General features: G+C 36.0%; 1 protein-coding gene across 1 annotated transcript; it reads right to left on the reverse strand.

The window, feature by feature from the left end:
- Positions 1-5,263: 5,263 nt before the first annotated feature.
- Positions 5,264-11,774, reverse strand: LOC107779991 (pre-mRNA-splicing factor ATP-dependent RNA helicase DEAH1). The gene is made up of 2 exons (XM_016600497.2): positions 8,431-11,774; positions 5,264-7,775 (listed from the first exon to the last, which is right to left on the reverse strand). The coding sequence occupies exon 1, from the start codon at positions 11,690-11,692 to the stop codon at positions 8,762-8,764; it is 2,931 nt and encodes a 976-aa protein (XP_016455983.2). The 5' UTR covers positions 11,693-11,774; the 3' UTR covers positions 5,264-7,775; positions 8,431-8,761.
- Positions 11,775-11,824: the final 50 nt, after the last annotated feature.

Consider the following 11,824-nt stretch of genomic DNA (forward strand, 5'->3'; position numbering starts at 1 on the left):
CAACCTGATCCCACCCACCCTTATTACTCCTGTTGCGGCGCACAACCCGATCCCACCATATAATAACATTTCATCCTTATTCCTTCTCATTATGTCACCCTTATTCCTCCTGTTGCCGTGTGCAACCCGATCCCACCGTATCAATACCAATCACACAATAAGAATAGGAATTTCACAATTTAACTCAAAATTCTCCATATTATTTACATCTCAAATTAGAACAAATGGGAAGCGGTACAATTATGTAACTCCACCCGAATCATACTACTCAGCGAAACCAATCCAAAGTATACTAATAAACATTGATAACCAGCTTAAACCAATAATATAAAACAATGAAACTACGTGCTATCCAGTATATTTAACAATGAAAACAATATCCAACAGGTAGCAACTGATCATGGAAATATCAATAAGCAAGTAGCAGTTAAGGCAGGGAACAATATATTAAGAACAAGAAGGGAACAATTAAACATATAAATTGGCGGCGCATAGGTACTCATAACCTCACATATACGTCACACACATGGATTTTCACATAGCAAGTAAGTCGGGGATCCCTAATCCCTCGGGTCAAAGTTAGACACAATACTTACCTCAATCCAACGGCCAATTCAAAGCTCAATTACCGTTTTCCCTCTAGTTTCCACCTCCGAACCATTCGCATCTAGTCATAATTAACTTAATAACATCAATTATCGCTAAAGAAATCAATTTTAATGCATAATTATAAGTTTTTCAATATTTTCCTCAAAAAGTCAAAAACCGACCCCAGGTCCGCTTGATCAAAATTTGAAATTCGGACCAAAACCCGATTACCCATTCACCTCGGGCCCGGATATACAATTGGTTTTGGAATCCGATCTCAATTTGAGGTCTAAATCCCTAAATTTCGAAATCCCTAATTTCTACCCAAAAATCCCAATTCTACCATGAAAAACCCTAGATTCTAAGATGAAATCTTGGAAAAAAAGGTAAAAGATTGAAAGAAACTAGTTAAGAATCACTTACTTATGATTTGGGGAAGAAAACGTCTTTGGAAAATCGCCTCTTGTGTTCTAGGTTTTGAAAAATGGGAGAATGAATGAAAAATCCCGTCTAAGTCAAAACTTATCAGCTGCAGATGTCGCATTTGCGACCTGAGCTTTGAATTTACGAAGCTCGCAAATGCGAGAAAAGCATCGCAATTGCGAACCCCTCGCATTCCTGCAGCCTTCGCAAATGCGAAGTTCCAGTCGTAAATGCAAACTTGGACTTCCGCAAATGCAAACTTATTCTTCGCAATTGCGAACTATCCAGTCCCCTCCCATGCTCGCAAATACGAACATTCATCGCAAATGCGAGGCTCATATTAGCTAGACCTCGCATTTGCGAGATCTGCAGATTTGAAGCATACCAACAAGTTTTCTTAAGTCCAAAACACTCCGTAGCCTATCCGAAACTCACCCGAGTCCTCGGGGCTCCAAACCAAACATTCACACAAGTCTTAAAAAATCATACGAACTTGCTCATGCGATCAAATCCCCAAAATAACATGTAGAACTACGAATTTAACACCAAATCACATGAAATTTTTAAGAACACTTTGAATCTCAACCGGATGCCCGCATCACGTCAAATCAATTCCGATTTTTACTCAATTTCACATACATGACTTAAATATTATTTTAAATTTGTATCGGGCTCTGGAACTAAAATACGTGCCCGATACCAATGAGATCAAATATTAATCAAATTCTTTAAATCATTAGATTTCCAGACTTACAATTTTTAACAAAAATTCATTACTCGGGCTAGGGACCTCCGAATCCGATTCCGGGCATATGCCCAGGTCCTATATTTCAATACGAACCCATCGGGACTGTCAAAGTACGAGTCCGGATCTGTTTACTCAAAACGTTGACCGAAGTCAACTAAATCCACTTTTAAAGGCAAACATTATTATTATTCTCAAATTTCCACATAAAGCCTTTTTCGAACCGCGCCCGCACTGCATACACAAATCGAGGAGGAATAAAATGAGGTTTTGGAAGACTCGAAACATGGAATCGAGTTCTAAAACATAAGATGGCCTTTTGGGTCATCACAATTAGTCAGTTTCAAAAAGAACGAAATATTTCTACAATTAAAAATAATTCAACTTTAAACTCTTTATTTTACTCATTTTACCCTTAACGAGAAGCTTTTATAACCGCACAAATGTCCTGGCCCCCACAAAGCTTTTACTCTTAAGCTTTTAAGACCACAAGTTTTAAAAGTCTTCTTTTCTCTCTTAAGTTCTGTGCCGAGTGAAACTGTCTCATCTAAATTGAAGCTGAGGGATTAATTATAAAGAAAAAAAGTGATAGATATTTTAAACGAACAGGTTTTACTTTAAAAAATAAAAACTAAAATTTCTTAGAAAACGACAGACATATCTACAAATATTAAATACAAAATTTAAAAAATCAAAAAGTGCAACAATGGTAACTCTCGGTAATCATAATCAATTAGTAATTGTATAGAAAGTATCCCAATTCAAATTTTAAGACTCGGTTAGTTATAAAATAAATAAAAATAAAAGTGATAACAATTTTTGGCGGAAGAATTTACTGAAAAATAACTGAAAATTTAAGATGAAAAGGAAAAAAGCGACAAAATATTTTGGAGGGAGAGATTTTATTGGAAAGAATAAAATTAAAAAAAGAAAAGAAAAAAACACACACCAAAAAAATAAAAATCAAGATAATAAAATAAGTAAAAAAGGGCGAGAGGGTTACTAGTAGAATGAATAAAAATAAATAAATAAAATTAAAAGTAAAAATATATATAAAAAATAATTAACAAAAGATAAATAAGAGTGCATAATTTTATTAAAAAGAAAAAATAATGTGAAAAAATAACAACAAAGTATGAAACAAACCAACAAAAAAAAAGTGAAAAAAATAAAGAAAAGAAGGAGAAGGACCTTTGGTGAAGCTTAGGGTGCTATGCTTAGAAAGGAGGGGCATCCTGGTCTTAAAATGTAAAAATTGCACGGAGCGCCCTATTTGGTCGTCCCCATTTAACCTATACCCATTTTTTAAAAAACGTTTAACTTGTACCAAATTCTTAAATAACTTCAGCCCCCTTTCTCCTCCTCCTTCGTTTTCTTCTTCTTCTGAAATAAACAGCTGAAATATGCAAACAAGCAAATTGAAAGAAATGAACTCCATCTCATCACAACTAGATGCCAACAAGGAGTTCTCTCTGATCAGATACCATATTACTCTATAAAACTTCAGTAAAATTATCTAAACAAAATTAAAGTACAGAATATTGTGGAAAAGAATTGGGTAGTCAGCACGATCATTATACAATTTCTGTGTAAAACATAGCGCTTATTTTCTGGTTAATATTGTTTAGTCGTTGACGTGAAAACAACGAAACAGAGAAATAATGCACTTGATTTACAAATAGTTAATTGCATTGTCAATACAACAATTGAAAGAAATGGTTGAATGCTAATAGTTGGTGAAGGCTTCATCAATTGGATCAATGGAGAGGAGCAAATCCAACGGCTTCATATAAGAGTTAATTTTATCCAAGCTTCAGCTCTAGAGCTGAAGTTTCCCAGTCACAACACAGAAACTTCAGCTCTAGAGCTAAAGTTCGCCAGTTACAAAACAAAAACTTCAGCTCTAGAGCTGAACTTCAGGCTCAGCTACTAGAATGCTGATGTTTTGCGTGATTGCCTTTGCTACTTCAGCCCCGTGTGCTGAAGTTATGCAAAAAAGCGGGTACACTTGCAATTTTTTTTGCAAAGCGGGCACAAATTAAAATGTGACATAAAAAGCGGGTATAAATGCAAATGCCCTTCTTAAAATCTTCAAAGAGGGCATTTTTATCTTTCTTTTTTTTAAAAAAAAAAAAGAAAAGAAAAGAGGGGGAGCATTTTGGTCATTAAATCTTTAAAAGGGGCTTTAAGTGTCTTTTTCTTATTCTTTTTCTACCACGGGATAGCAAAATAGTTAGGTCTCGCCCTTTGATGAATGAAACTTCTTGCCTCCTATAATTTGCGTAGAACTTTAATGTAATAATTAATAATAATAATAATAATAATAATAATAATAATAATAATAATAATAATAATAATAATAATAATACATCATATGATCATTGGCTCAATCCCGAATATAAAATTATTTTAGTCATGACATATTTTTTCACAAGGCTAAGAATAACAAAAGAATATATACTATGAACATCATTTTCAAATGAAGAAGTATCAAGCGAATATGATCTTAATAATATTTTTGTGCATCAGAAAATAAATATAATGTAATTACAAATAATATTAACTATCTTTTTTTATATGATTAAAAATAACGTACAACACACGTAGCAAAAAATTGAGGAAGATTTCGATAGTTTGACCAAACATAAAAGCCTCCTAATTAGCCCTACCCCTCATGGAAGTCAACGTGCCACTCAAAATCCATACAGTGAAAGACCATGCATGACATGAAAGAAAGGCTTTTGCTTAGAAGTGCAAGAGGGTGGAATTGAGTGTGATGATCTTGGGAATTAGCGAAGCAATGACAAGTTTTACAAAAAGGTTAGAAATAAAGTTACCTTGTGTTTGTTTTTCGCGCTACAGAAATAATAAGTGAAGAGTGATAGCTTTTACCTAAAAGATTATGCGAAGACTGAAGAGGAAAAGGAAAAGAACGAATTGCTGATCCTACAGCGAAAAAAGAAAGCACATTTGACGGTATTACCTTTTTCATTCTAGTAAAATAAATTAATCGAAAGAGCATAAGTTTAGGAAGGTTCTAATTTTCTCTAATGATAATTGATAAATACATTAAATAATTATTATGAAAAAATAAAAATAAGATGAAAACTGAAAAGTATAATATTGTAAACTATTGAAAAAGTTGGAGTTATGAAGCAAAACCTGAGAGAACCGAGAAGGTCTATAAAAATTACTACCTTTTACTTACCAGCACACCAAGATACAAAAGCTCATGCAAACTACTATCAACAATCTCATTTGTTTCTTAAAAACTAAAATTTTAGGATCTGCATGCACCATAGTTAGAGCCTTTAAGGGTTCCAAATGGATAACTTGAGTAGGTTCAAATAAGACATCCAGCGAAATACTCTGAAGGGCTTTGTTGTATACGAAGTGATCATGCATCAAAGATACAATTGAATTGTTTCTGATACAAGACTTATTAACAGAAAGGCTCAGCTTTTTCAATATGGAATAAAATGACTATAAAAGAACTTAGAAGTATCAAAATCCACAGATAAATTTGTTCATTTTCCAATCATATCATCTGCCTTTTCGAAAAAATTTCTGCACATCAATATAAGAATCAGTCAAGTAATTTATGAATATAGGACAAGACTCTAAATAAAGAACCTGTTCCCAACAGTGTTTGGAGAGAGGGTGGGGGCATGCTTAAGATTCAATCAACAACAGTTCACGAACTCTATGCTGACCACTTCTTTTTTCATCATAATCCGCCAGAAACTAGAGATCCAACTTCCATACACCTTATATACCATTGCTGAAAGATTTTGAGCAAACACAAGCTGGAAGCAGACTTTTGGGTTTTGTTCAAATTATAGGGATGCAAGTATACTTGTCGTGGCAAATAGCTCGATTTGCAAAATCAAGTTTGGCAAAAGAACCAAATCAAGAAGCCACCATGCTTCAGATAGAATTCCATTTATTCCAGTGGCATGCAACCATCGTAAGAAAAAGAACAAGATATAACTCTTATAAGATGATTCACAACCCAACCTCAGAATGTCACTGATATTTACTTTAACAACTCGTAGTTCATAAGAAAAGTGGGAAATGTTTCTCCTGGTCTTCAAAAATTAGCAGCGAAGATTATCTGATAGCTGTATCATTAGATTATATCAAAGACTATGAAAATATAAAACAAAGAAAAGATCAAATGATTTCATCCAATCCTACCAAATTTGTCAATGTAATATAAGAAAAGATTAAGAAAGAGAGGAAGGCGTGGAAAATATTCTACCTAGGTAACATAACATGATAATAACCTAAAACTTTCGACTGAAACATTCTTCAAGAATGAAGGCTTGTTAATAATGGAAGGAGCAGCAGTGTAGCCAGATAGAGCATTCAGCATTGCTTATTCACATTAACTTATTTATGCTCTCTCCCAATACTAAGTTTTACACAATCAGTATTCTAGTTAACCATGTAGCAACCACAACATTTTTAGCGTATGTTTGAATGTATCCTTAATTTAACCTAAAGCTTCCAAGTGTGCATGTCCTCACTCTAAACATGCACTGTAACTATAATCCACTACCGGCCCGCAACTTTCATGGCTAAAATGAAGAATTATATATACCTCTGCTAGATTGAAGAATGAAAAATCATACTCCAGGGTCTGGAGGTACTCGCACATGGAAACATGATACACTTTCCTTGATCAAGGAATGTGAAAAAGCAAAAAAGTACTCACTGAAATTAAAAGAAAAAAAAAGAATTCATATGAGAGACTTCTTCCTTACAAGAAGAAAAAATTACCTCTCAATTTTGTCCGACGAGTCCCCCTTGCTTCTTTCTTGAGATCACACTTTTATTATGCTTTTAATCTGAAAGTACAAGATGTCTGAAACATTCCAGTAAACCTCTCATGAAGAGTATCTTTTTGATAACTAAGGTCAGGTGATGTTTCTTTTAGTACAGCCAGCAACATGTGCCGGTAATTACAGAGAAAAATACGACCTCTATTGGAGAGAATGCTTTAAAGTTAGATAAGGAAAATGAGCAGAATCAAATAAACAATAGTTTTATGCTTCATGGACTCTTCATTTGCCTTGAAACACCAGTGTCGATCAGTTGGTTATGGGTTATTTGTGTGAATCCTCAAAATACACCAAAAAGCATGCTAAAAATTGAACGTAAATTATTCGTACCTGAGTCCACATACAAAAGGAGACAACAAGACAGAGGAGGAAGATAAGAAAATGCAACAATCTATCCAGTAAGAGCAACTCAGAAAGAGAGACAAAGACGAGAGGTTGACACGATGGTTGCAATGTTCATAGGTAAACAACAAACATGCATTGCGATGTCTGAAAGTGGAAAACTGAAATTGCAAAAGCATAAAATATTCTCGTGCATATCTTTTACGAAGAACAGAGGTACTACTAAACTCATCAATTCCTTTAATCAACATCCATAAGATCTGCCCTCTCTACAAGCAATAAACTCAAGAAATTAGGTATAACAAACAGATCATTTCCCACGTTTTAAAATTGCAGTGAAAATGAAAGAATAGCTGCAAACTTTAGGTTCCACCTCCGTGTAGTTTCTCCTTTTTCTTCGTGCAACACCGGCATGAATGGCAAGGACATGCTTATTACTTTGGAAGTCGCAATTACTGTGCATGCAAAAGGAAAATTAGTTTGTTGATAAGCCGAGAGATGTTCCTGCAATTTAGTAGTATTGTGCACTTCAAGATTTGACAAGAAAAGTAGTTTGCACTTCAATTTCTTTAGTAGCATCAACAGATATATACTAGACCAACTTATCTTCTTGCAGCTACTGAATGTTCAAAGAAAGAGTTTTCCTTGTTCGTGATTAACAGGACCTCCTGTACTGCTATTCCACAGCTACTACCAGCATCTTGGACATCCTTCGTTTTATTCTTGACTTTTAACAAGGAATTTCCATCCTTAAGTTCCTCAAAAGCAGGGTTTGGTTAAGGATCTTCTGGACAGAAATGGAACTCCAGCTTATTTGACTGTGAAGTTCGAGCCTAAAATTACACGGAGCATCAGAAAAAATTAGATTCCTTACAATCAATAGGCATCAAAGCTGCTACATGTCTGTACATCCAATAGTCAGCCATTATTTATTTTTTATTTTTTATAAGTAGTCAGCAATTGGTACTAATTCACATTTCTTGGCACCACTTTAAGCATTCTAATATGATTCGTTAATATAATTCACTTTTCTATGATTTCCCGAACAACTCACATTCTAGGATATAACAAGGCTAGATCGGGGTCTATACCTCATGAGGAAAGGAGAAAGTTATCATCCACCATTCATGACATTCAGTTTTACTTAATAATTGTACTTGAAAAAGTGTCTTCTTCTTTAATTAAGTAGCAACATTTTTGAGTTCTTTTGCACTAAATAAGGTATCAAGTCCTATCTATTAAAAACAAAACAAAAAAAAAGGAAATAAAACAAAGAATAAGCCCATAATTTTGGAAAATCAATCAAACTATTATTGTTACCTTTTTCCACTTTCTTTTTGTAGAATGCCAAATAGATGTCATACATCTTTTTATTTTTTTGATCAGGTAAGATAAAATAGATGTCATACATCTTTAAAGCAGTTAGTAAGATTTTCTTGAATGTTATGCAAAGGTTCGATGATGTACACTAATTTGCAGTACACATACCATTCTCTGATATTCCAGTACCACCTGCAACTTTTGGAACACAGTCCCTACCAAGGATATCTCCGGTAATTTGCCTTGCATCCTCAAAAAATTGTCCAAAAGAATAATCATATGACATACACAAAGGAAAAAAGAAAAATGTTTTAGCATCAGAAGACTGAAAATTTAAGGACATAGCAAATACAATAATCCATCAGATATGAACACAGTAACGTAGCTTTATAAAAGATTTAAGAAGCTGTTATCTTCTAAATAGGGTATTATATGAAGGCTATATATGTATAGTCTGGATATCAACTAAATTAGCAACAGATGCAATAAAAATGCAGACCTATTTAAAAGATGCAAGGCCAATTCCACGAGGCATTTTCTTTGAGCTAGAATCTTCAACGTCTTTCAACTGATAGTAGTGGGGAGCTACCTCTACTAGCCATTCTGGTTTCAATTCAGTAACCTGCCGCATGTACTCCTTAGTTGTCAGGACCAGCTCATGGTAGACAACCCATCTAGGAAGCACCTGTGATAAACCTGAGCTGGGGTGAATATGACCTGTCTGGGGATGCTTAACAGTTCGATAGGATCCATTCTTCTGTAGTCTTGCTGCGTGGGGAAAGAATCCTGATATTATAGATTTCTTAACTGCTTCCAAGTCATTAACACTTGAATTCAACTCAATTCCAAGCCTTTCCAGCAGGCCTTCTAACTGATCTCGGATATCTCTAGCTATTTTCATGCTTCTGACCTGGATATAATTCTCGTAGCACCATTGAGTTGAAAAGTTTGTATCTTTCCAGGAATTGTAAACCTTAAGCAGAGCAATATGATCTCCCACATTGCCTATGTGAAAGTTCATCCATGCGTTGTCAGCTTGGTCTTGTCTGTCCTTTGGACGATAGAAGACTGAATTCCCCACAGAAAGCATTGCAGCAATACTTATTATCTCAGCAGAGCACTTGTACTTGTCAGAGGCAACAATCATCTTGGATAGCATGGGATCCAGAGGAAACTCAGCCATTTTTTCACCCACTTTGGTTAACTTACCATCCTCATCAAGGGCACCAAGCGCAAACAACAGCTCCAGGGCTTTAAGTAGAGCTTCAGTTGGTGGACGATCCATGAAGTCAAAGTTCAGCAAGTCTTTAATCCCAAGGCTCTTGAGTAAGAGCACGATATTTGCAAGGTTGGTCCTTTGTATTTCTGGAATTGTGTTATCTTCCAAATCGTTCATGTAGCTATGTGCAGTGTATAACCGGAAGCACTTCCCAGGACCTGTTCGTCCTGAGCGACCAGCACGTTGATTGGCAGACGCCTTCGAGATGGGAGCGACCAGCAATGACTCGGTTCCTGTCCGAGGGTTGTAACACTTGATCTTACAAAACCCTGTATCAATAACATACTTAATCCCATCAATTGTCAAAGATGTCTCGGCTATATTTGTAGCCAGGACAACCTTACGAGCCCCTTCAGGAGTGGGCTCAAATATCTTGGCTTGTAGTTCAGTTGGTAAGTTTGCATATATTGGGCAAGTTATCAGCTCTGCTATTTTTGTTCCCAAACCCTTTATCCGGTGCTTAATGATACTCTCGGCTGTTTCAATCTCCTCCTGCCCCGTCAAAAAAATTAATATATCACCATCACCCTGTGGTTGAGTTGCATGGATTTGAAGGGCAGTAACTACTGCTGCATCCACGTAATCTGCTATTGGTGCTTTTGTATGATGTATGTCAATAGGAAACCGCCTTCCAGGTATTTTAAAAATCGGAGCGCAATCAAAATAATCGCTGAACTTTTCTGCATCCAGAGTGGCACTAGAAATAAGCAATTTGAGATCAGGGCGAGCACGAGCAACATCCTTAACCAAGCCAAATAGAACATCAGTTGACAAAGTTCTTTCGTGAGCCTCGTCCACCATGATGACACTATAGCTCGCCAAATCAGGCTCTCTAAGAAACTCCCTTAGCAGCATTCCATCAGTCATGTACTTCAGAACAGTTTTTTCAGAAGTACAGTCTTCAAAACGGATGGAATAACCAACTTGGTGCCCGAGTTTAACTCTCATCTCATGAGAAACTCGTGCAGCAACCCTCATTGCAGCAACTCGACGAGGTTGAGTACAACCAATCTTCCCACCGTTCTTAGTATAACCCGCCTCGTGCAGATATTGAGGTATTTGAGTTGTCTTCCCAGAACCTGTTTCTCCAACTATAATAAGAACCTGATGATCCTGAACAGCTTGGAGCAAAGCATCCTTATAGGGATAAATTGGTAGGTCCTTCCTATCCTCGTTAAGTTTAGATTTTTTTACTGACGACTCACTGGTAGGCTGCTGCTTATCAACATTAACACTAACACCATCACTATCCATCACAGCTGCCTTTAAGAAATCAATTTGGTTTTCAAACACAAATTGATAATCTGTTGTCTTTCTGTCTTTTGATCCAAAATGAAGTGTTGCATTGTCAAGCTGATTTTGCTCCCATGCTTGTTGTGGATGAATCTCCCGTTCGTCCTTGTAACGTTGCGTAGTCACAGAAAATCTCTTTTTCTGATTAACACTACCACCTTCAAAATTATCATACTCTTCAGGAATCCTATACACATCCGCCTCTTCTTCTGACCACTGCTTTTTAGTAACTAGGTCAACAATTTCCTTCTTGTACCTTAATTCCCGTTGTTCTGATTCAGTCAATTTGTCCACCTCAAATAAGTGTCCCTCTTCTTCGATATCACATTTGATTTCCTCTACCTTCTTCTGCTCCCGTTTCTTCAAATACTCTTGTCTAGATTTTTTCCTCAAATTTTCAATCATAGCCTTTTCTTCTTCAGTACGTCTCTTAACCGCCCGTCTTTGAACATTGTTGTCGTCTTCATCGGCCTCCAAAAGCGTGTAGGTCTTCTGCTTCTTGGCCAACAATGCGGCCTCTCTTTCTCGTTGAACATACACATTTGTCCTATTTTTGCGATCAACCCTGGCAAAAATTTCTTGAGCAAACTGGCTTACGCGAGTTTCATCACAGGATGAAAACATTCCTGTATCAACAAACTGATTTGCGAGATCCTCTGGTGATGAACATCTCTTAGATGCACTAATAATATGAGCGATATCCAGTTCTATCGTCGTTGAATTGTACCCTAGGGACCTCAATTTCTCTCCAACCCACGTCTTCAAATCACACGCCATCCTAATTTCGTCTCTGCCAACTTTGTGATCAGAAAAGGTAGACCGATTTTGATTTTTCTTTGAATTAGGAAGAGAGGGCATTTGGCAAGGCTTAAATAGACTATTCCGAGGTGAGTTCTACTTCCGTAATTATAATGCGAGTGGGAATGAGAAAATTGAAACTAAATTTGGATTGGTTTCTGCCGAAAAAAAAAAAAAACTAATTTTGTCTGA

The sequence above is a fragment of the Nicotiana tabacum genome, chromosome 8, assembly GCF_000715075.1.
Source record: "Nicotiana tabacum cultivar K326 chromosome 8, ASM71507v2, whole genome shotgun sequence".
Taxonomy (NCBI): Eukaryota; Viridiplantae; Streptophyta; class Magnoliopsida; order Solanales; family Solanaceae; genus Nicotiana; species Nicotiana tabacum.

What these genes read in the sequence shown, in the direction of transcription:
- LOC107779991 (XM_016600497.2), bottom strand. Translation starts at nt 11,692, where the DNA reads ATGCCCTCTCTTCCTAATTCAAAGAAAAATCAAAATCGGTCTACCTTT.